This window comes from Mastigoproctus giganteus, chromosome 5 (genome assembly GCF_048544385.1).
Source record: "Mastigoproctus giganteus isolate SK-2022 chromosome 5, ASM4854438v1, whole genome shotgun sequence".
Lineage (NCBI taxonomy): Eukaryota > Metazoa > Arthropoda > Arachnida > Uropygi > Thelyphonidae > Mastigoproctus > Mastigoproctus giganteus.
The window spans coordinates 222,141,192-222,161,685 of NC_143579.1; the positions used below are offsets into that span (position 1 = coordinate 222,141,192).

Below are 20,494 nucleotides of genomic sequence, written 5' to 3' on the forward strand. Positions count from 1 at the left end.
TAATTGCAATGGGATGATAATTGGATGGGAGGGATTTGTCACCCTTTTTAGGAACTGGCTGGATATGAGCAAATTTCCAAGCAGAAGGAAAAACACCTTTGGAATAAAAAAGTGAAAAAAGGCAGCAAAGAATAGGAGTAAGTTCAGGAGCACAGGTTTTGAGAACAAGTGGAGAAATACCATCGGGACCTGGAGCTTTCTTAGCATCAAGATTCATCAAAATCCATCTGACATCCTTTTGACTGAAGACCACAGTAGGTATTGAATGGAGCGTGTTGGGAATGGTGGGAGGTATTTTACCAAGATAATTAATACATGAGTTGGAAGAAAAATGGGATGCTAGCAGGTCAGCTTTATCCTTGTCTGAAGTGACAACAGAACCATTTGGTTTGGACAGAGGTGGGAGCAGAGATAGGCAAAAGTTGTGGCCAATAGCTTTGGCAAGAGACCAGAATTCTCGGCTACCATTAGGGCAAGAAGCAAGTTTTCTACTCTTAGCCTGTTCAAAATCTAGTTTGGACTGATTAATGACTGCTTTACAATTGTTGTGAGCTTTGGTGTAGGCAGAAAATGAAACTGAAGAATTAGAAACAAGCCAATTACGATTGCAACGTTCTTCTCTTGAACAGCATTAGCATATCTATTGGAAAACGAAGGTTAGATAAAGGACAAAATTTTAAAGTGGAGTGTGGGATAAAGGATTCCATTCCTGCAAGAATAATTTCACTGACACGATCTGAGCAAACGTTGACATCAGAAATTTTGAAACAGTAATCCGACCATTGAAAAGAAGAAAAGAAATCTCGCAGGTCATCCCATTTTGCATTCTTGTAATGCCAAACAACACGAAGTTGGGAATAGCTATGAGATAAAGGCTCCATTGGAGAAGAGACAATCACCAAGTTGTGATCTGAAGTGCCTAAAGGACCTCTCACTTTGACCGTATACTCAGAAGGGTTGTTTGTGAGAAAAAGATCGAGCGTGTTGGCTCTGTGATTAGGATTGTCTGGTATTCTTGTAGGTAAATGAACAATCTGTGCAAGGCCATTAGTAATTGCAAAAGCTTCAGCATCTCGACCAGCTGGGTCGGTATGACTAGAAAACGGAAGCCAACTGGAGTTGTGAACATTAAAATCGCCAAGGAAAATTCCTCACTGTTAGGAAAGTTGTACTGGAGAAAGTCAAAGAGCTCGAAGTGATTAGTGGAGTTGGAAGAATGGTAGAGACAACAGACGAATTTGACACAAAGAGGTAGAGAGGGATTTGAAGCCAGAGCAGATCGAAGAGATTAGATTCAAAATTACCAAGTCTCCGACAGGGAATATCAGAATGGACATATGCACAAGTATCACCTTTGAGGTGAAAGGATTCATACAGCGAATAATTTGGGCATCTGAGATGAGCGGTAGTTAATCAACCGATAACTAAGATTCTGTCAGAAAAAGTACCCGGGGTTTGGCAGACTGCAAGTGGAAATGGACATCGTTGAGATTAGAATTGAGACCATGTATATTTGTGAAATGAATTAGGAAGTGTTTGCGAGGTTTAGATCTTTTCGCAGATAAGCTTGCTCTATTAGTTTGACAATTGGCATTAGCATTAGTAGAGGCATATGATGCAAGAAAGCAAGCTTATTCAGCATCAGCCAAAAAAAAAAAAAAAAAAACCCTCTCCCATTTCACCCCTCCGTTCGTTCGAAATACCTGTCCAGTTGAGCTTTAAATTTGTTTAGGCTATCAACCTCAACAACAAGTGATGGAAGTCGGTTCCACCAACCAACCACCCGCTGGCCAAAGGCAAATTTCCGCACATCTATCCGACATCCGTCCTTCCTCAGTTTGAATTTATGCCCTCTGAGGTGATTATTCTGAGAAAGATGAAGAATCCCATTGGCATTGAGCATGCTCAAACCATTCAAAGCCTTATACACCTCTATCAGATCACCTCGCCGGTGCCTAGTCTCCAGACTCTGTAATTTGCAAAACTTAAGCCTTTCTTCGTAAGAGCAACCCTTTGTTCCATTTACTAATCTTGTTGCCCTTCTCTGTACCCGTTCCAGCAGCTCTACATCCTTCTTGAAATGAGGCCTCCAGACCTGTATACAGTACTCAAGATGTGGCCTAACCATTGCCTTATACAAGGGAATAATCACCTCCTTATCCCTGCTAGAAAAATTCCTGTATATCATAGACAAGACACCATGAGCTACTCTTGCAGCTCGTCTGCACTGCTCAGAGAACTTCATATCTGCCTGCACAATTACCCCCAAGTCCTTTTCATTCTCCACTACTGTTAGTGTAGTACCGCAGAGTTGATACATTGCTCTGGGGTTACTGTTACCCATATGTAGTACTTTACATTTGTCAATGTTAAACTTCATTTGCCACCTCTCAGCCCATCTGTTCAACCTTTCCAGATCCAATTCATGGTGTATTCAATAGTAAGAAAAAGTGGGTGGGACATGCTATATGAAGTAATGAAATTTTTGGATATGGCGTACACATGGTAAGAATATACCCAAAAATATTACATAACGTGGCCTCAACAATGCTCCCCGTATACATACTACTCGGACTCCCTCCAGTCACTATCTGGCAGAGTAGAGGTAGCAAGACTATGCACTAGCTGATCTGGAAGCCTCCTAGAGAGTTACCAATAGGTTCGGTCCAGTGTACTAACTAGTGGCCAGCATGTGAACACCGTTTTAGAGCTGTACCCTCAAAATGTAAGGAGTAATGGATCTCGCCACGATGTTCACCATAACCTTAAAAATCATCAATCATACTGCATGATGGAAGAGATGGGGAAGGGTTGACCGGAACTTAGCTCTAGAGACTAAACATGGGTTCCACCACTTCAAGCCTCCAATAAGCAAAGTGGTGGTATTGCACCGGTTGATGAGAGTCATCTACCACCTAGTACTGCCTCCTAACATAGAGGGGCGGTATTCCTCCATGTGGTGTGGGCGCCACACCTTGACCCCTGCTTGCGTTGGTTCACACCTGAGTAGCCACCCACCATGTACTTGTGCATGGAGGTTATACCCAGAATTACTAACATTCCCACCATCGTGAAGATGCAAGCAGAGGATCTGGCTGTCACAGACCATCCGGACTTTGCCGGAATTGGGTCTACTTGACTTGAGTGTCACCCAAATATCAGTTCCATCAGTATTTTAGACTCCCAGGTAGCAAGTGCATCTTGTCTGGCGTATCTGAGACAGCTTGTCTGGAATGCAGCTTGTCTGGAATGTCTGTGACAACCTCAAGGACCAACCTCAAGTAGTAGTAGTTGTGTTGGTAAATTATGCAAGAATGCAAACATATACAGCACCACCAAAAAATGGGGGGCGGGAGAAAGCCAACACTTCCCGTTTTACCTGTCTATCTCCTCTAACAGTTTATCCAGTTTTTCCTTGATGGCTGCCATAACCGAGTAATTAGGCACAAGGGTGCATAAGTACACGTGCTTTGAGTGACTGAGATTCAAGCCTCTGGCTGCTAAATACGGTGCTGTTATTTCCTCTATCTTGTGAATTCCTCTGGCCTTGTGGTCCTGAAGTATAAACAGGAAATTTATTTTTATGGACTGAGAAATGGCAATTGAAGTTTAACATTGACAAATGCAAAGTACTGCATATGGGTAGCAGTAACCCCAGAGTAATGTACCAGCTGTGTGATACTACTCTCTTGGTAGTGGAAAATGAAAAAGACTGGGGATAATTGTGTAGTTGGAAATGAAGTTCTATGAGCAGTGCAGATGGCCTGCCAGGACAGCTCATGGGGCTTTGTTAGTGACATACAGGAATTTTGGTAGCACAGATAAGGTGATTATCCCATTGTATAAGGCAATAGTCAGGCCATATTTTGGTACTGCATACAGGTTTTAGCAAGGATGTAGAGTGCTAGAATGAGTACAGAGAAGGGCAATGAGATTGGTGAGGGAAACAAAGGGGTGCTCTAACCAAGAAAGGCTTCAGTTCTGCAAATTGCAGCATATGGAGAGGTGCCTGCGAGGAGATCTGATTTAGGTGTTTAAAGGTTCGAATGTATTGATCAAGCTCAAAGCTGATGACATCCTTCCTCTTGCCATCCTTCCTCTTGCTCAGGCTACACACATGAGGGCATAAATTCAAATTATGGGAGGATGGTTGCAGAACAGATGTGTTGAAGTTCTCCATCAGGAAGGGTGGCAGATTGTTGCAACAAACTTCCATCTGTATGTAAGTGGATAATTTGAATAAATTCAAAGAAAAAGAACTAAACAAATAATTGGAGTGGTTAGACAGATGTTATGGGAGGTGTTGTGGTTTTTTTTTTTTTTTTTTTTCACATCTCCAGTCTATAGATATCTCCCCTGAATCCAGGGATGCTCTCATAATTATGGCTAAAGGTTTGTTTACCTCTTTTGCTGTCTCCTTTAATATAATTGGATAGATCCTGTCTGCCCCAAGTGTTCCATTTTCACTTTTAGCTTCAACAATTTCTCCTCCACTTTCCTCTCAGTTATCACAAAATCATTCAGCTCCCTGTTAGAATTTGACACAGGCAACCACATCCCAAAAAATTTCCTTTTGAATGTAGTTGCAAAATACCTATTCAGTTTGTTAGCAACTTGAACAGGATCATAAGCCAGCAATGTATCAACTCTGTGGTACTACACTGACAGTGGTAGAGAATGAAAGAGACCTGGGGTTGGTTGTGCAGGCATATATGAAGTTCTCTGAGCAGTGCAGACGAGCTGCAAGAGTAGCTCATGGTGTATTGTCAATGATATATAGAAATTTTTCTAGCAGGGATAAGGAGGTGATTATTCCCTTGTATAAGGCAATGGTCAGGCCACACCTAGAGTACTGTATACAGGTCTGGAGGCCTCATTTCAAGAAGGATGTAAAGCTGCTGGAACGAGTACAGAGAAGGGCAACAAGAGTAGTGAATGGAACAAAGGGGTGCTCTTACGAAGAAAGGCTTAAGTTTTGCAAATTACAGTGTCTGGAGACTAGGCACTAGCGAGGTGATCTGATAGAGGTGTATAAAGCCTTGAATGGTTTGAGCATGCTCAATGCTGATGGGATTCTTCCTCTCGCTCAGAATAATCACCTGAGAGGGCATAAATTCAAGTTGAGGAAAGACAGATGTAGGATAGACGTGTGGAAATTTGCCTTTAGCCAGCGGGTGGTTGGTTGGTGGAACAGACTTCCATCCCTTGTCGTGGAAGTTGATAGCCTAAATAAGTTTAAGGCTCAGCTGGACAGGTATTTTGAACGAACAGAGGGGTGAAGTGGAAGTGTTTTTTTTTTTATTTTCTTTTGGCTGATGCTGCATAAGCTTGCTTTCTTGCATCAAATGCCTCTACTAATGCTAATAAACAGTTAAACCATATTTGGTGGACCAATGTGATTCATCCCCTTCCTTCTGCTGTTTACATAAGTAAAGAAGTCTTTGCTGGTTTTCTTTGTATTTTTTTCTCCAGAGATTTCTTCAACACTATATTTTGAACTGCAGACCACCCTTAATTGGCATGAAGTGTTTGAGATCTCAGACATGATCCACTCAAACTGTTTACAAGTGTCTTGTCAGTAAATATTCCTTGGTATTCTAATATTTATGGTAGCATAGCATATTTCATTGATCATGTAAGTACAGAAATATTTTAGGTACAGTACTTCAAATGGTAACCAACCAAGTTTTATGCAGTTTCAGTAATGTATTTTTTTAATTACATGTCCTGAAGTCAACAAAGTTGTGGGAATTAGGAAAGATGGACAAAATCAGTCACCATGCAGTCATTCAGTATTTGGGAAAAAGGGACTACTGCCAGAGGCATTTCATGAGGATTTGGTTACAACACTGGGGACTGATGCCCCTTCCTATTCCATGGCAAATAATAGAGCAGCAGAATTTAAATGAGGGAGGGAGAGTCTGGAAAACAATTCATGCTGTGAAAGACCTGCAGCATCCATCACTTCAGAAGTTGTTGACAGTTTGCATGATCTGGTGATGAGTAATCAGCAAGTGACAGTTCTGTACATTGACAGCATCTTGGGCATCTCATCTGAAAATGTGGACCACATAACAGAAGTTCTCACTATGAAAACAGTGTCAGCACAATGGGTCCCCAAATTGTTCAAGCAAATCCAGCATATTTCCTTGCAAGGTTTGTGACCATGGATGAAATGTGGGTCCATCACTTTCAGACAGAGTCAAAGGAGCAGTCCAAACAGTGGAAACAGCTCTTCACCCTCTCTCCAAAGAAGCCAAGTCATTTCTTTCTGGTGGCATGGAATGGAATGGCTTTTTTTTTTTTTTTTTTTTTTTTTGAGATTATGGAATGTTGCTATTGGAGATTCAAAAGGGGCAGATTCCAAGATCGGCATATTACTCCAACCTTGTGAAACATTTGCATGAAACACCAAAGACAAATGCCAAGGAAAACTCACCAAAGTAGTCTTGTTTCACCAGGAAAATGCACCTGCTCACAGGTCTGTCATTACCACGGCTGTAGTTCATGAATGCAGCTTTGAAATCTTGGACCATTCCCCACGTTTACCATCAGACTTTTGCCTATTTCCTAATTTGAAAATACCTAGCTAGCATCCATTTTCCCACTAACAGTAGCATCAGTGCAGTGGATGCTTTCCTAGAAGGGAGTTTATATAAATTAATGTATATGTATATGTTTTAAGTGAAAATAAAATACTTAGGGTATATATATTTATTTTTTTATGATTCCCTGCTTTAACAAACTTTTAATTAACCAAACAACTGCTAGTCCCAATCACATTGGATGAAAGGGCTACACTGTACTCACCCAAAAGGGTGCATATAGCCCAGTGTATTTAGTTGCATGGAGATATCATTTGAAGGCCTCCGTAGCCGAGTGGGCAGGAGCGGGAGTGCAGTAGCACACGCTCTTGAGTAGACCGGGGTTCAAGCCCCTGACTGCTGAATACGGTCGATCTGCCAACCCGCACTGGACCAGCATAGCAGATTATGGTCCATTTCCCTCAGCATGAATTGTTGAGGAGGCTTCCACCCTGCAGTGGGTTGATAATGGCTGCACTTTACTTTTTTATCATTTGAAGCCTAATTTGGCAACCCTGGTTGGAGGTATGTGTAAGAGGAGAAATGTAATTATTGGAAGAATTTACAAACAATACAGTTACAAATGTCTTTGAACGGGAGCTAAATTATACGTTTTTATGTAATTAAGCCAATATGATTTCAGATTCCTAATTTAAGTTTCACACAAACTTCTCTTGTTTTAGGCTGGAGAGTGAAAAGAGATGCAAATTTCAGAAGTGATTCCCCAGTATGGTTTCTTGGAAAATGTTACCATACTAAGCTTAATGGTAAATTTTTGTTTTGCTTTTTAGAAATTAAGGATTTCAGTGAAGGTGTTATGATTTTATTGCTTATCACATTTTCATTTCAATTTTATAATATTAATAAAGACTGTCAAAAATCAAGTCAGAATTTTTTAAAATAAAAAAAATTCATAGGGTAATTGTAAAAAAAAAAACCTATTTACTTTTTTGAAGCAATGCTATTCTCTATGTTTATTTATGGATCACTTAATTTGATTTGGTCAACTTTTGGATCTGGATTCCAGACCCAGAAGTTGACCAAATCAAATAAAGCCAAAGAATAAAGATTTCTAAACATATCTTTTATTAGTGCTATGTATAAGTAGAAGCCTTCAGAAATATGCACTCATAAGCCAAAACATTATGACCATCTATCTAATAGCTTGTTGGGCCACCTTTCACTGTGATAACCACTTGAACCTTGCATGGCATCAACTCTGCAAGACCACGGGTGTCCTCAGATATTCTGGACCAGCTGGACAAACGGACATCTCAGAGTTTGGCAATGGAATGAGGTGCTAGCAGGGACTGGCAAATGCTGCATTCCACCACATCCCACAAATTTTTGATAAGATAGATGTTGGGAGAATTTGGCAGCAAGGGGGAAGCATGCTTTGACATGATCCTAGAACTATTCTTGCATAATGCCAGCCATGTGACACATGTCTTGTTGAAAGAGTCCATTGCCATCTGGATACGTGGTCATGTAGGACAGAACTTGGTCCAAAACAATGCCAAGGCAGGATCTGACAATGAGGGTGTGTTCAGTGGGGATGAGGGAACCCATTGATGTCCATGGAAACATCCCCAAAACCATGATGCCACTACTGCTGATCTGTTTTTGTCCATCTATGCAGTCTGGTTGCAGCTGTTCACCTGTTTGCTGTTGATTATACACCAGTTTATTGGCATAATGGAGCTGGAACTTTGATTTATCAGACCAGGCAACTTTTTCCAGTTGTCCAGTGTTCAGGAACATTGCTCCTTTGTCCACTGTAGGCAGAGCTGTCAATGATGGTTGGGCAGCGTGGCACATGAAAAGGTCACCTACTCCATAGCATATCTGTTGTACAGTGGGTTTGGAAATGTTTCTCTGTTTGCCTTGGTTGTAGTCTGCTGTTAATTGAGAGCTTGTGAGCTGTCTGTTGTCCCAGACAGCATGTGCCAATTGCTATTTACCTCAACTGTAAACCAATGGTGCATCCCCTGTCCCTGACATGTTGGGTGGTTGTGTGTCTTTCTTCAGACCATTCCTACCTTCCTAGTGCCGCAAATTATTCCCTGTTCAAACACTGATGGGCACTACCTGTTCCATCATTATATATGCTGCACTGGTCGTTGATGTCACTCCTAGGTGCTATGGGATGTATCCCCTCATGGAGACAGGGATGGCCATAATGTTTTGGCTCATGAGTGTATATTTATATCTGCTGGTTATGTTGCTTGTACTATTGTAGCAGACAGTTGCATCAGCAGTTGAAGAGCCAAAATTTGTACATTGTACGATCTTGTTTCACAATTGCGTATTGCAAGTGCATTTGTGAGATCCTCAGTTTTATAACTGACCTACTGCCTAGGAGAGCAAAGAAAAAGTAAGGCAGCTGTCTTTCGCTTTCCACTTTTAGCATGAACCTTTCAAACTGATTTTTAACCCTTTGAGAAGTGAGTTTCTCAAAACATCTCCTTTTTGTAGTTAGTTTTCAACAGGGGCAGACTGTCGTGTGAGTTTCTTCTTGAAATTTTGTGTTAAAATTAAAAGATTTCTACATAAATGATTTTAAATATTATTTCTTTTTATTTTGACTTTATTGCCCATCTATAAAATCAAGCCAGGCTTTTATAAGCCAAAATTAGTGGTCACCAAGTGTTCTCATATTTTCAAAGATATTTTCATGTTGCCATCTATTAAAACCATGTGTACATAGTTGGAAATACAGATAAGAGATGGCAGAATATACCGGAACAATTTCAGGACAGTTTGTACTTGGGGTCCGTAAATCTCAGTGTTTGAAGGGGTCCGTAAATTTCAGTGTGTGTGTGTGTGTGTGTTTAAAACAACTCAACTTTATGCTTATTTTTACATAAATATATAATAAATTTATTTATCATCAATTTGCTATACATAGAACAAATAATTTGAACAATTCCAGAGGGTCCACTGGTGCTGGTCTATGGACCCCAGTTTGGGAAACGCTGATCTAGTTGATTTAAAAATTTTGTCCCCCGTGTGGAGTTTCCTTCCCATTTGCCTCAGTTGATTAGAGGCAAATTAAAATCATCCATAATAAGACATTGATGCTTACTTTCCCATTCCATTTGCATGTAGAGGTTCTCATCATAATCTTCTCAATTACCTGGCCTGTAGATTACTCCCACTCTTATACCTTTGCTTCCATCTGTCTCACACCATACAGATTCTAAACTAGCATGTGAAATGTCTGAATTCAGGAAAGCTTTTGTCGCGCTCAGGCTACTTTTGATAAGAAGCATGACCCCACCACCATTTCTGTCTTCCCTATCCTACCTAAATACATTATACATACCATACTGAAACTCATCATCCCTATCTCCTGGTGTCACCATGTTTTGGTAAGGCCTATTATGTCAGCATTACTTGTCCTAACCAGCAGTTCAAATTCACTCATTTTGTTGATGACACTTCTGACATTACTGTATAAACAATTAAAACTTGGTGTTCCTGTATAGTTAACTGCCCTCCACACTCCTTAAAATTACTTAAACTTGCATCCCTGGCATTAGCTACTACATTTGAGATATGTGCAAGTGTTACTTGCACATACCTCAAAGAATCTCCAGGTGAGCTATATCCCCCCCCCCCCCAAACTAGAAGTTTCCTTGAACCTTTAAGGTATCCTCAATAATACTGGCAAAAACTTGCACCACCTTTGTTTAAATGTATCTGTCTCTACACAGATTCCTTCTACCTACAAGTATGGCTAACCTGATAGAAATTTTACCCCAAAATCCTTGCAGAGTCCGTGTCTTGAGTTAACCCATAAGGCTTTCAGCATATAATCCCTCCTATCCTGTCTGGGCAGAATTGCAGATACATAGACATTGTGACCTAACTCACAGCATTTCTTCAGCATGGTCCTATATTTGTCTAACAAATCATCAGATCAGACGCCTCCGTAGCCAAGTAGGCAGGAGCAGCAGTGCGTAGCACACGCTTCTTGATCAGACTGGGGTTCGAGCCCATGACCACCAAATACAGAGGATGCGGAAAGGTCAGGAAATGACCACCGCATATTCCCCGGAGCAATATGGCCTTAGTTGCTAATGCTCCTAAAAACCAAATAACAACAACAACAAATCATCAGATCGTGTAATCTTAATGTTATTAGTCTACACATGAATAATAATATTCTCATTACCCCCCTTAAAATCTGACAGTCTGTCGGTGACATTATTAATAGTTGCTCCTGGCAGACATACCCTGGTTCTAGTCCACCTATCCTTATTACAAAAAATATTTCCTGTTTCCCTGACAATGGAGTTTGCACTCGGTTATTCTGTTCTGGGGCCCGAATCGGGACTGCATCACTTGATAGATTACTGTAGTCTTGAGTCCCTGACGAAGCTCCCAGTTACCTTATTCTCGAGGGCAAGCACACATTTTTTTCGGTGGCTCATTGTTCTAGTGATGCACCAGATTTTGAGTTAAAATTGGTACACTCCTTACAGCCGACTGGGCTAGCCAGGTGGGTAAAGTGCCTGCCTGGCAACCCAAAGGTCGCGGGTTCGAATCCTGCCTTGGGCTTGGATCAGAGTATAAAATGCAAAAAAACTTGGGAGGTGCAATATGGCCACAGAAGCCAACTAACAAAAAAAAAAAAAAAAACCACTCCTTACAGTGTTAACAAAGAAAATAATCTCCAGGTGAGCTAGGATTATCCACTAGATTACCTCATTCAGCTTCATAGGATATCTTCAATATGACACTCTCCAAATAGAACCGACTAAAACTGACTGAAAAACTGCTTAAAATAATTTTAATGCATTCTTCCACTCATTGCCCATGAACAATTCAACACCCCGGGATTGCTGATGAAGACTCTGCCTCGACCCCAAACATATCAAACCCCCACAAAACTATGAGTGATAGAAGACATTGTGTCAAATTCATTAAAGCATAAGAATATGTTATGTTATGTTATTTTGGTTTTTAGGAGCATTAGCAACTAAGGCCATATTGCTCCAGGATATGCGGTGGTCATTCCCTGACCTTTCCGCATCCTCCGTATTTGGTGGTGACGGGCTCGAACCCCAGTCTAATCAAGAAGCGTGTGCTACGCACTGCTGCTCCTTCCCACCTGGCTACGGAGGCGCCTCGTAAGAATAAATCTTGGTAAAGATTTTTTCTTGTGAGGTTTTCTTTAAAACCACGACGATGAAATGAAATTATTTTACGGATTTTTTTTTTTTTTTTTTTGAGGGAAGGAAATCATTTAAAAATTTCCAGTTTTGATTTTTTGTAGTAATTTCATTCTAATGTTGGTAAATCAGATCAAAATAAGAACAAGTTAATATTTAAAGCATTTGAGCCCACATACATTCAGCAATTCACTAAGAAAGAATGAAGCGGTTAAAGAATTCAAAAAAACATTGTGAGAGGGTGGGAGGGAGGGAGGGAGGGAGGGAGGGATGGATGGATGGATTTTATTTAAACGTCATATAAAAATTTGTTTTGCACATCATTCTGCCATTTTAATACTAATAAAAAGATAAGTACCTTTCACATAAATAATTAGGAAACACTTTTGAGTTTTTAAGGCTTAAATGATTTCTAAAATTAGTATTGGCCATATCAAGTGATGTTTCCTTCCCTTGGAGCAGTGGTTCTTAAAGTGAGTGCCGCAGCACCCTAGGGTACCACTTACTCTTTATAGGGGCCGCGATGTCAAATTTAGCATCGGCTTACATCACGGCCATCGCTACAAAAGGTCATTGATTTTCATGCAACTGTGTAAATTAGAAGTCGTCACGAAATAATTGCTGACCGCATCGCAGTGTTTATGTACATATACGGAACAGCCGAGCCATCCGTCATCGTATACGCTATATTTGAAACAGCACAGCGCTGCTTCGAATGCTCATACTCGCTTAGTGGATCTTAGCCCTTAGCTTGCATTCCTCCTTTGGTGTATCAGTGTGCCTAGTTGTGCATATAGTCGAGCATGTTTTGCACTTTAAAGTTTTAGTTAATATTTCTATTTCAAATACTTTGAAACAGTGGCCATGGAAAACTTTATTATTAAAAAGAGAAAAAAATCAATATAGTAATGAACATTTGAATCAAGAAATTGTGGCATACAATGACGATACATCACAGAGCAGCAAAAAAATTGAAGGAAGCAAAAGTTCAACTATAAAAAAGAAAAAAAAAACTCGTATGTATCAAGACAGTTACTTAGAAATGGGGTTTACCCATTGGTGTGGTGATAGTTTTGCACCTAATCCTATGTGTATTGTTTGTGGAGTAATATTAGCAAATGATGCAAATGATATAATTTTGTATTGTGTTTTTTTTTTTTTTTTTTTTAATTTTGAATTATTTTAGTTTCGGGATATAAATTAGAAAATGTACTTATTGTTCTAAAAACATTAAAATAAGTATGAAAAAACAATCAAATATTATTTATTTAATTTAGATTTTTTCATACAATTTATTATTCTTAGAGATAAAGAAATTGTGTATAAAATTCAGTATGAGGCCAATTTTTAAATAAAAAAATTTTTGTTTAAAAATCCTGTACCAAAAGCCAAAATTTTTTTTTCATGTATTTTTCAAAAAAAAATTCCCTCATTGCCCTTCCACATACACCACCTTACAAAATATTCTGCCAGCACCTGGTGCTGGGGTGCCAGGAATTCTTCATAATGGATTTAGGGTGTCTTCACATTAAAAAGTTTGAGAGCCACTGCCTTAGAGACAAATGTAGCAAGCCTTTGAAATTTCCCAGACTGTTGTGGCCATTCTATTACCCATGGGGGCAACTTATTCCAATGATTAATAATGTACTGGCTAAAGGAAAGTCTCCTGTTGTCGTCTGTCTGAAATTCTTCCAATTGTTTTAATTTTGAGAGAGAGAGAGAATCCCTGTTGCATTAATAAGGAAATATATACAAAAATATGTTGTAGTATCATAGCTAAGGGTATTTCTGGTTTGGTCCACATCAGTTTGTTGTGCAATAATTAGGTGTATTAGATAATTTGGTGAAAGACAGTTGGTGGCCACCACAATTTGTTATGCACATCAATTCAGCATATGACAATTCAGTGTATCACACAGAGATCAGATATTAACAAAATCAATGGTGTAAAGAGTTTAGGAAACAAGAGAAATTTTAGCAACTTAGAAAGGAGGGATGCAGAAATTTAGAAAAAAGAAAATAATATATTTTTTATCCATTTATTTTGTATAAGTAAGGTATTTAAAGTATTTATTTACATCTTGTCTCCATACTAATGGCCTTTCAGGTTGCATTGTGGTTGTGACATGCCATATGGAAAATGGGGTGATTCAAATCCCATTGCAGAGGAGGGATTTTTGTGGGTGGTGCTTGTTTCCCTCCATCACTTGATAACTTGGGTTTTTTATGAAGCAAACAAGGCACACAAACAGTACAATGTATGCAATTCACAGGCATTATATACAGATGCCTCAAACTGCTGTCCTCCATGCTAATGTGTTTTTTGGCATACTGTTGTCCCTTAGGAGTGTTGAGAACCGTCATGGTGAAAATGCTTTTCCATGTACGGGACCCCCTATACAATCTCCAGGGTAGCTTACCCACTTACCCTGACCATTCATGGTACTAGCCTACCTACTACTAACTTTTTTCAATAAAAACTATAGCATGAGTTGCAAATCAGATGTCAGAAGATGTGAATTACCCAGCTGGCATCCATTAATGATCTACTTTTGGTCTCTGCAACAATTCCAACCCTCCCCTCCGTGTGTATTTCCTGAAAAATGCAACTTACAGAAGTGAAAGTGTGCTCCATCAAAAATATAAAATATCAAGAACGGTATCATGATCGCTAAATTCACCATTCACAGCACGGCATGTTAAAAATTTGCATTTTCTGTGTTGCTTTGCCATACACTGAATTCTCCCAAAGAATTCACCAAATTGTCACATATGCTGAAGCCTCATTCACCGAATTGTCACATACAGTAAATTTCATGCACTGAACTGTTATGCAGTGAATTGTCTTTTAATGAATTGATCTCTTTCTGTTTATGCTCTGGGAAAGCCATAATAAGGTTGCAGGAGTTTAGAAGGTAGAGAATACAAGAACATTTATTATTTAGCAGGCATTTGGGCTTGAACCATGGTCTTCCTAAATGCATGTACTCTTGTTTGACCACTTGGTTCCAGCATCATATAATACCACGAAAATTTTGCCTTTATTCATTTACCATTCCCTTGTTCACAATCTTTGCATCTTGTCAGGCACAAAAAGGATATCAGTTTCTTTGTCTCTGGCAAGATGTGAACATCAAAATATACTGTTACATATGAGTATTAATTATTTATCCACAGATGAGGGTATCATAGTTCTGAAATAGTCTGATATATAATTGTTAATTAATTAAAGTATCCAAATTATCATCCACAACATAATATAGTTTGTTTGATTATTAAATTAGCTGTTCCTGTGCTTATTATCATGCCCTTAAACTCTCATTTTGGATAGTTAATTGGCAGTTACAAGAAGTATGGAATGATATAAAAAAGAAGGGCTTTGTCTATGTATAATCATATATCTATTTTTCTCTGCAGATGATGATGAATCATCTTTACTTAATCAGAAGTCTTCACAGAGTATTCTTAAGGCACGCTTTAAACAAGATTTACAGAGTCGGATATGGCTTACTTATCGCTATGACTTCCCACCTTTAGTAGATTCTGATTTCACTACAGACAGCGGTTGGGGATGTATGTTGAGAGCTGGACAGATGATAATGGCCCAGTCCTTAATTTGCCAATTTCTTGGAAGAGGTTGGTATATTTTAAAATCAGCTATTTCAAGCTATAGAACTTTATTTTAAAATTGTATGGGTGTGTATATGTACCCCACATACATCCAATCTTATTACACTTTTTAACTGCCTACTTCTTTTGGTTCGGTTTAATTTGTTTATACATTTAATGGACTAAATTTTAAAGATGGTAAAAGTTATTATTTAAAGTTATAATTGGCTTTTTAATGAATATTTACAATTTATCAGTATATAACAGTAGTACTCATATAAGTTAAGAAAATGTCTCCTGTCACTTCCTCAGGCATGCATTAGGCCACTTCACATACCCGAGGACATTAGAGTAGCTTGCTGACATTTCTGGTTCAGGAACCATCAGGATGAGGATTTGCAGTCTTACTTTTTTTTTTTTTTTTTTTTTAACCAAACAATCCAAAACTTTACTTAGTACTCCTTATTTACTGCTTTACCTGATGAAATAAATTTCTTGTGAATGATTCTCTTGCTATTAGAAAGAAGTAATAAAAATCATTTTGATTTTTGAAAACGAAATTTTTTGCATCTTAATCACCATTCCATGCTTTGTCTCTTTGTATGTGGATCATATTTGAAACACTCATTTTTCACCTGTTGTGATTGAATCAGCAAGGAGGATTACCATGAAATCCATGCTAAAAGGACGAAAATTTAATGTTGTGGAAGACAGCCGAATTTTTACGAAGGAATTGGTGGCATTTTGAAAAGTTTCCACAGTTCTACAAGCAGTCTGGCAACATGTAGCTGCTCATAGAAATTGAGAGATATTCAATAAGTTGTCTGTAAATACATGATATGTATTTGCAGACAACTTATTGAACACTATATTGTCAAGGAGGATATTTGATATGTATCCTCCTTGTCAAGAAGGATATTTGATATGTATCCTCCTTGACAATATAATGGTTTTTCAACTTTAGATGGGTTCAATTCCCATCTAAAGTTCTCTTCGATTGAGGCTGTAGTCAGCCAATCTCTCACACACACACACACACACACACACACACACACACACACACACACACACACACACACACACACACACACACACACACACACACACACACACACACACACAGAGAGAGAGAGAGAGAGAGAGAGAGAGAGAGAGAGAGAGAGAGAGAGAGAGAGAGAGAGAGAGAGAGAGAGAGAGAGAGAGAGGTGTTTTTTCCCCTCGTGAATTATTCCTATTTCCTATTTTTTTCAGTCTGCACAACAGGTAAAAATCGGTCTGTGAATGCACACTTGTACAGATGTAATACAAAATGACACTGTAGCCTAGGTCACTGATATGCCTAAAAATTCAACAGTAAAATATGAGGGTTCAAAAAAGATTTGTATTTACCCAGGAATAGTTGTGATAGAAGGTTGAAACAAACACTGTATATTGCACCTTTTCAGCATAGTCAACAGACAAAATGATACATTTTTGTCAGCTCTCAAAAACTTTGAGACCCTCTGACTGTCCTTCAAACCATGACTCAGCAGCAGAAATCATCTCATCAGCAGCAGCAAGGGTTTTCCATGAAGAAAGGACTTCAGAGCAGGAAAGAGGAAGAACTCAGGGTGCAAAGTTTGAATAAGCAGGATGTGGCAATACTTCAAACCCACATTCATGGACACACCTCACTGCAGCATGCAAGGAATGAACAGGGGCATTATTGTGGAGCAGGTACACACCTTTTGACAGCTTTCCTTGTCTTTTTTCTTTTATAGTAGCTCTTGGCTTTATGAGCAGGTTGGAATAATGCTTTACTGTCACAATACAGCCCTTTTGAAGGTAATTAGTAAGTATTACACCATGCTGATCCAAAAAACTGAGAGCATCGCCGTGCCAGCACTTGGTTCCACCTTTGCCATTTTGGGAATGGTGATTCTGCACGTTTCTGTTGTTTTGACATTTGTTTAGTTTCGGAATCATAGTTGATGAATCCAAGTTTTTTCCATGGTGACTAGCCATGAAAAAACTCCTCTTGCTTTTCCTAGCACACTGACAACATTTCCTGTGCATGTTGTGCCTGTTCCTTCTTCTGGTAAGGGGTCAGAAGAAGGAACCCATCTAGCTGTTCATCACAGATGCTACACTAATTTGGAGCTCTGCAGCTAGTTCTTTGACGCTAATATGCTGATCTTCCAGGATTATTGTCTCAAGTTTTGCAACACTCTCTTCTATTACAGCAGTTGCTGGGCATCCTGGGATTTCTTCATCATGCACTGAGGTTCTTTCACATTTGAATTTTATATCAATGTGCAAGAACACTGTAACCTAGTTAGTCTTCTCCATAAACAGTGACTATTTCTTCATGGATTGTTTTGAGTGTCAGAAAGAGGAACCAAATCACTGATCTGTATTCCACTTTATCTATTGTGGCAATTTACTTCATTCAGCTGCAAATAAAAAAAAATAATTTTCAGATGAAATCAAAATTTTTTTGTGATTATATAGAGATTTCAAGGTATCAAAAAAAAAAAAAAAAGAATTCATCTTTCTATCACAGCTACTTCTGGCTTTATACTATACAGCTTTTTTTTTTCTTTTTTTTTTTAACTCCCCTCATACAGAAAGCTGGTTTTGTCATACTCTCACAAATGTCTATTGTATTTGCACAGGTTAAGCTCAATGCATTGAAATTTAAACAGAAGAGACTTAAAAGTAGCCAACCCAAAGGAAAATAAGTACAGTCGGTCCTCGTATAACACGTGTTTACATTACACGAATTCGATCATACACGATTTATAAATAGGGGAACGCTATCTTATATAGCACGAACCGAATTCGCTTATACACGATTCACCTTTGTGTTTACAAGAAATGGCAGTCGAACGCGGAATCACCCCAACTGAACGCAACACGATAGGAATGAAGAAGATTCTGAAAATGTATTTTTTTTTTTTTTTATCAGTGAAGGGGAAACACATTTCACCATAATAACGTAAAAACCAACACAATTCCAGCTATCGATATAATCGCAAATGCAATTAGATCGAGTTTACTACCAGTTTATAACAGATTCCACTAGCAGAAACGCAACAGGAAATTGTTTTTATTGTTTTATGGTAGTAATCCCCAGAAATGTGATTTAGTAAAATGTGAGGTGTTAATAGCGTATCTCGGCCTTTACGGTGTTGTTTATTCAGTTGCTACACACGCGCAGCTTTGTTTATGTGTATCAAGCGTGCCTCCTCGTTTTGTAATTGTGCTTTATTCCCTAAAAATGAGTAAAATGCTTAAAAGGTGTGAAAAGGAAGCGTCCTGGTGAAGACACTACAGATTCAGAGAGAAAAAGAAAAGCAATATCGATAAACAGAGGCGGACTGGTCAAAAATTCTTACCCGGGAAAATTTATAGTAGCCTCATACTACGGTTTATGGCCAAAATCACACCGGCCTCCGGCCCACCTGGATTTCCCGGGTAAGGCTTATGGCCAGTCCGCCTCTGTCGATAGAGAAAAAAATATGAAATTGTGAAACGCTTTGAGCGAAATGAAAGACCGTGTGATATTGCACGTGCTACAGACCTAAATGAGGCAACGCCAAGAATTACAAAGAATGCAGAGAAAATAAAAACAACTTTCATAGCAGGAACAACTCAAAGTGTAATTAAAATCCATTAGATTAAGACACAAGAATTGGGAGAGATGGAACGGCTGTCATCTGTTTGGATAGAAAATCAAACAAAAAACAAGTTTGCTTACGATAGAAGCAAAAGCAATATTTTATTATGTAATAAAATACGTAAGCATTTTATTACGACTTACGTATTATAATTTATACTTACGTATTATAAAATACGTAAGTATAAATTCTAATTTTTAAATTCTAATTATTATTAGTATAAATTCTAATTATTATTATTTATAATAATTTTTTTACGAATAAAATATGTATTTTATTTGTAAAAATACTTTTTTATAATATAATAAAAATATTATTTATTATATTATAATAAAAAATATATTCTAATATTATTTTTTATTACGTATTTTAATCGTTATAAAATACGTAAGTATTTTATAACGATTAAAATTACCCGATTATTTATTGTGTTTGGTAATGTTTTGGTTCCAAATGTGTGTTCAATCTTGGGGTCGGCACCTAACCCCACTTTTCCCATAGGGCCTGTTGTTTATATTGCACGATTTTGCATTGCACGAGGGTTTCTAGGAACACAACTATCGTGCTATACGAGGACAGACTGTATGTTACACAATTGTAACATCAGCCCTTTATAAAATTTTTGACAAAAGAAGGGACAATCTTTAAAGGTGTAATCTTTAATAATGGACTAAAAGAGTTATTCATGAATGCATGAAAGCTATATATGATGATGCTGCCTGTTCAGAATATAAGATAAAATTTTAGTCTAAGCATTTTAAATGGAATTGAAAGTCCACGGAAGGTGATCTCCCTGTTCAGAATAACTGCTAGAAACGGCAACTCCAGAAATGTGCTAGCTAAAAAAATTAAAGAATTGGTTATGCAGAATAGACATTATTAAAGTGTCTACGGTTACTCGAGAATTTGATATTTTTGAGGGGACAGTTCTTGCTGGGTGCCAAGAATGTTCACACCTCTTCGGAAATAGTGCAGGGCTTGTGAGGAAAATTTACACGTAATGCAGATCCACAAGGGTTTCTTTCAAAAATGTTAACTAATGATGAAAAGTGGATTCATTATTGTGATCTGTAAACAAAACAGGATTCCATACAGTGGAAACACTACTGGTTACTATAACCTAAAAATTTCAGAACTCGGCCCTCTGCCTGAAAGGTCATGGCCATCATTTTTTGTGATATTTGATAGACTACATGTCACATAAGAAAACAATCACTGGAGATGTCTGTGCTGTTATTTTCAAAAATTTAAGAAGAGCCGTAAAGGAACAGAGATGAGAGAAAATTGTTTGAGCTGTGTTGCTTCTTCATAATCATGCTCCTTTATGTAAGTCCCATAAAGCAATTGCTGCTCTGAGAAACTGCAAATTCCAGAAGTTAAACCACTCACCCTACGGTCCAGACCTGGCCCTCCAATGATTTCATCCTTTGCAGAAATTTGAAGAAACACTTGCATAGGCACTAAT

At 38.4% G+C, this 20,494-nt stretch overlaps 1 protein-coding gene across 2 annotated transcripts in view; it reads left to right on the forward strand.

Moving 5' to 3' along the window:
• The window catches only part of LOC150086131 (cysteine protease ATG4C-like), a 111,977-nt gene that overhangs the window by 14,124 nt on the left and 77,359 nt on the right, over nt 1-20,494 (forward strand). The window contains exons 2-3 of one of the 2 annotated variants that reach the window (XM_090373735.1): nt 7,268-7,351; nt 15,179-15,397. In XM_090373735.1, the coding sequence (XP_090229861.1) occupies nt 7,268-7,351; nt 15,179-15,397 (303 nt within the window). The remainder of the gene's footprint in view (nt 1-7,267; nt 7,352-15,178; nt 15,398-20,494) is intronic. The other variant, XM_090373736.1, reaches the window with a different exon arrangement.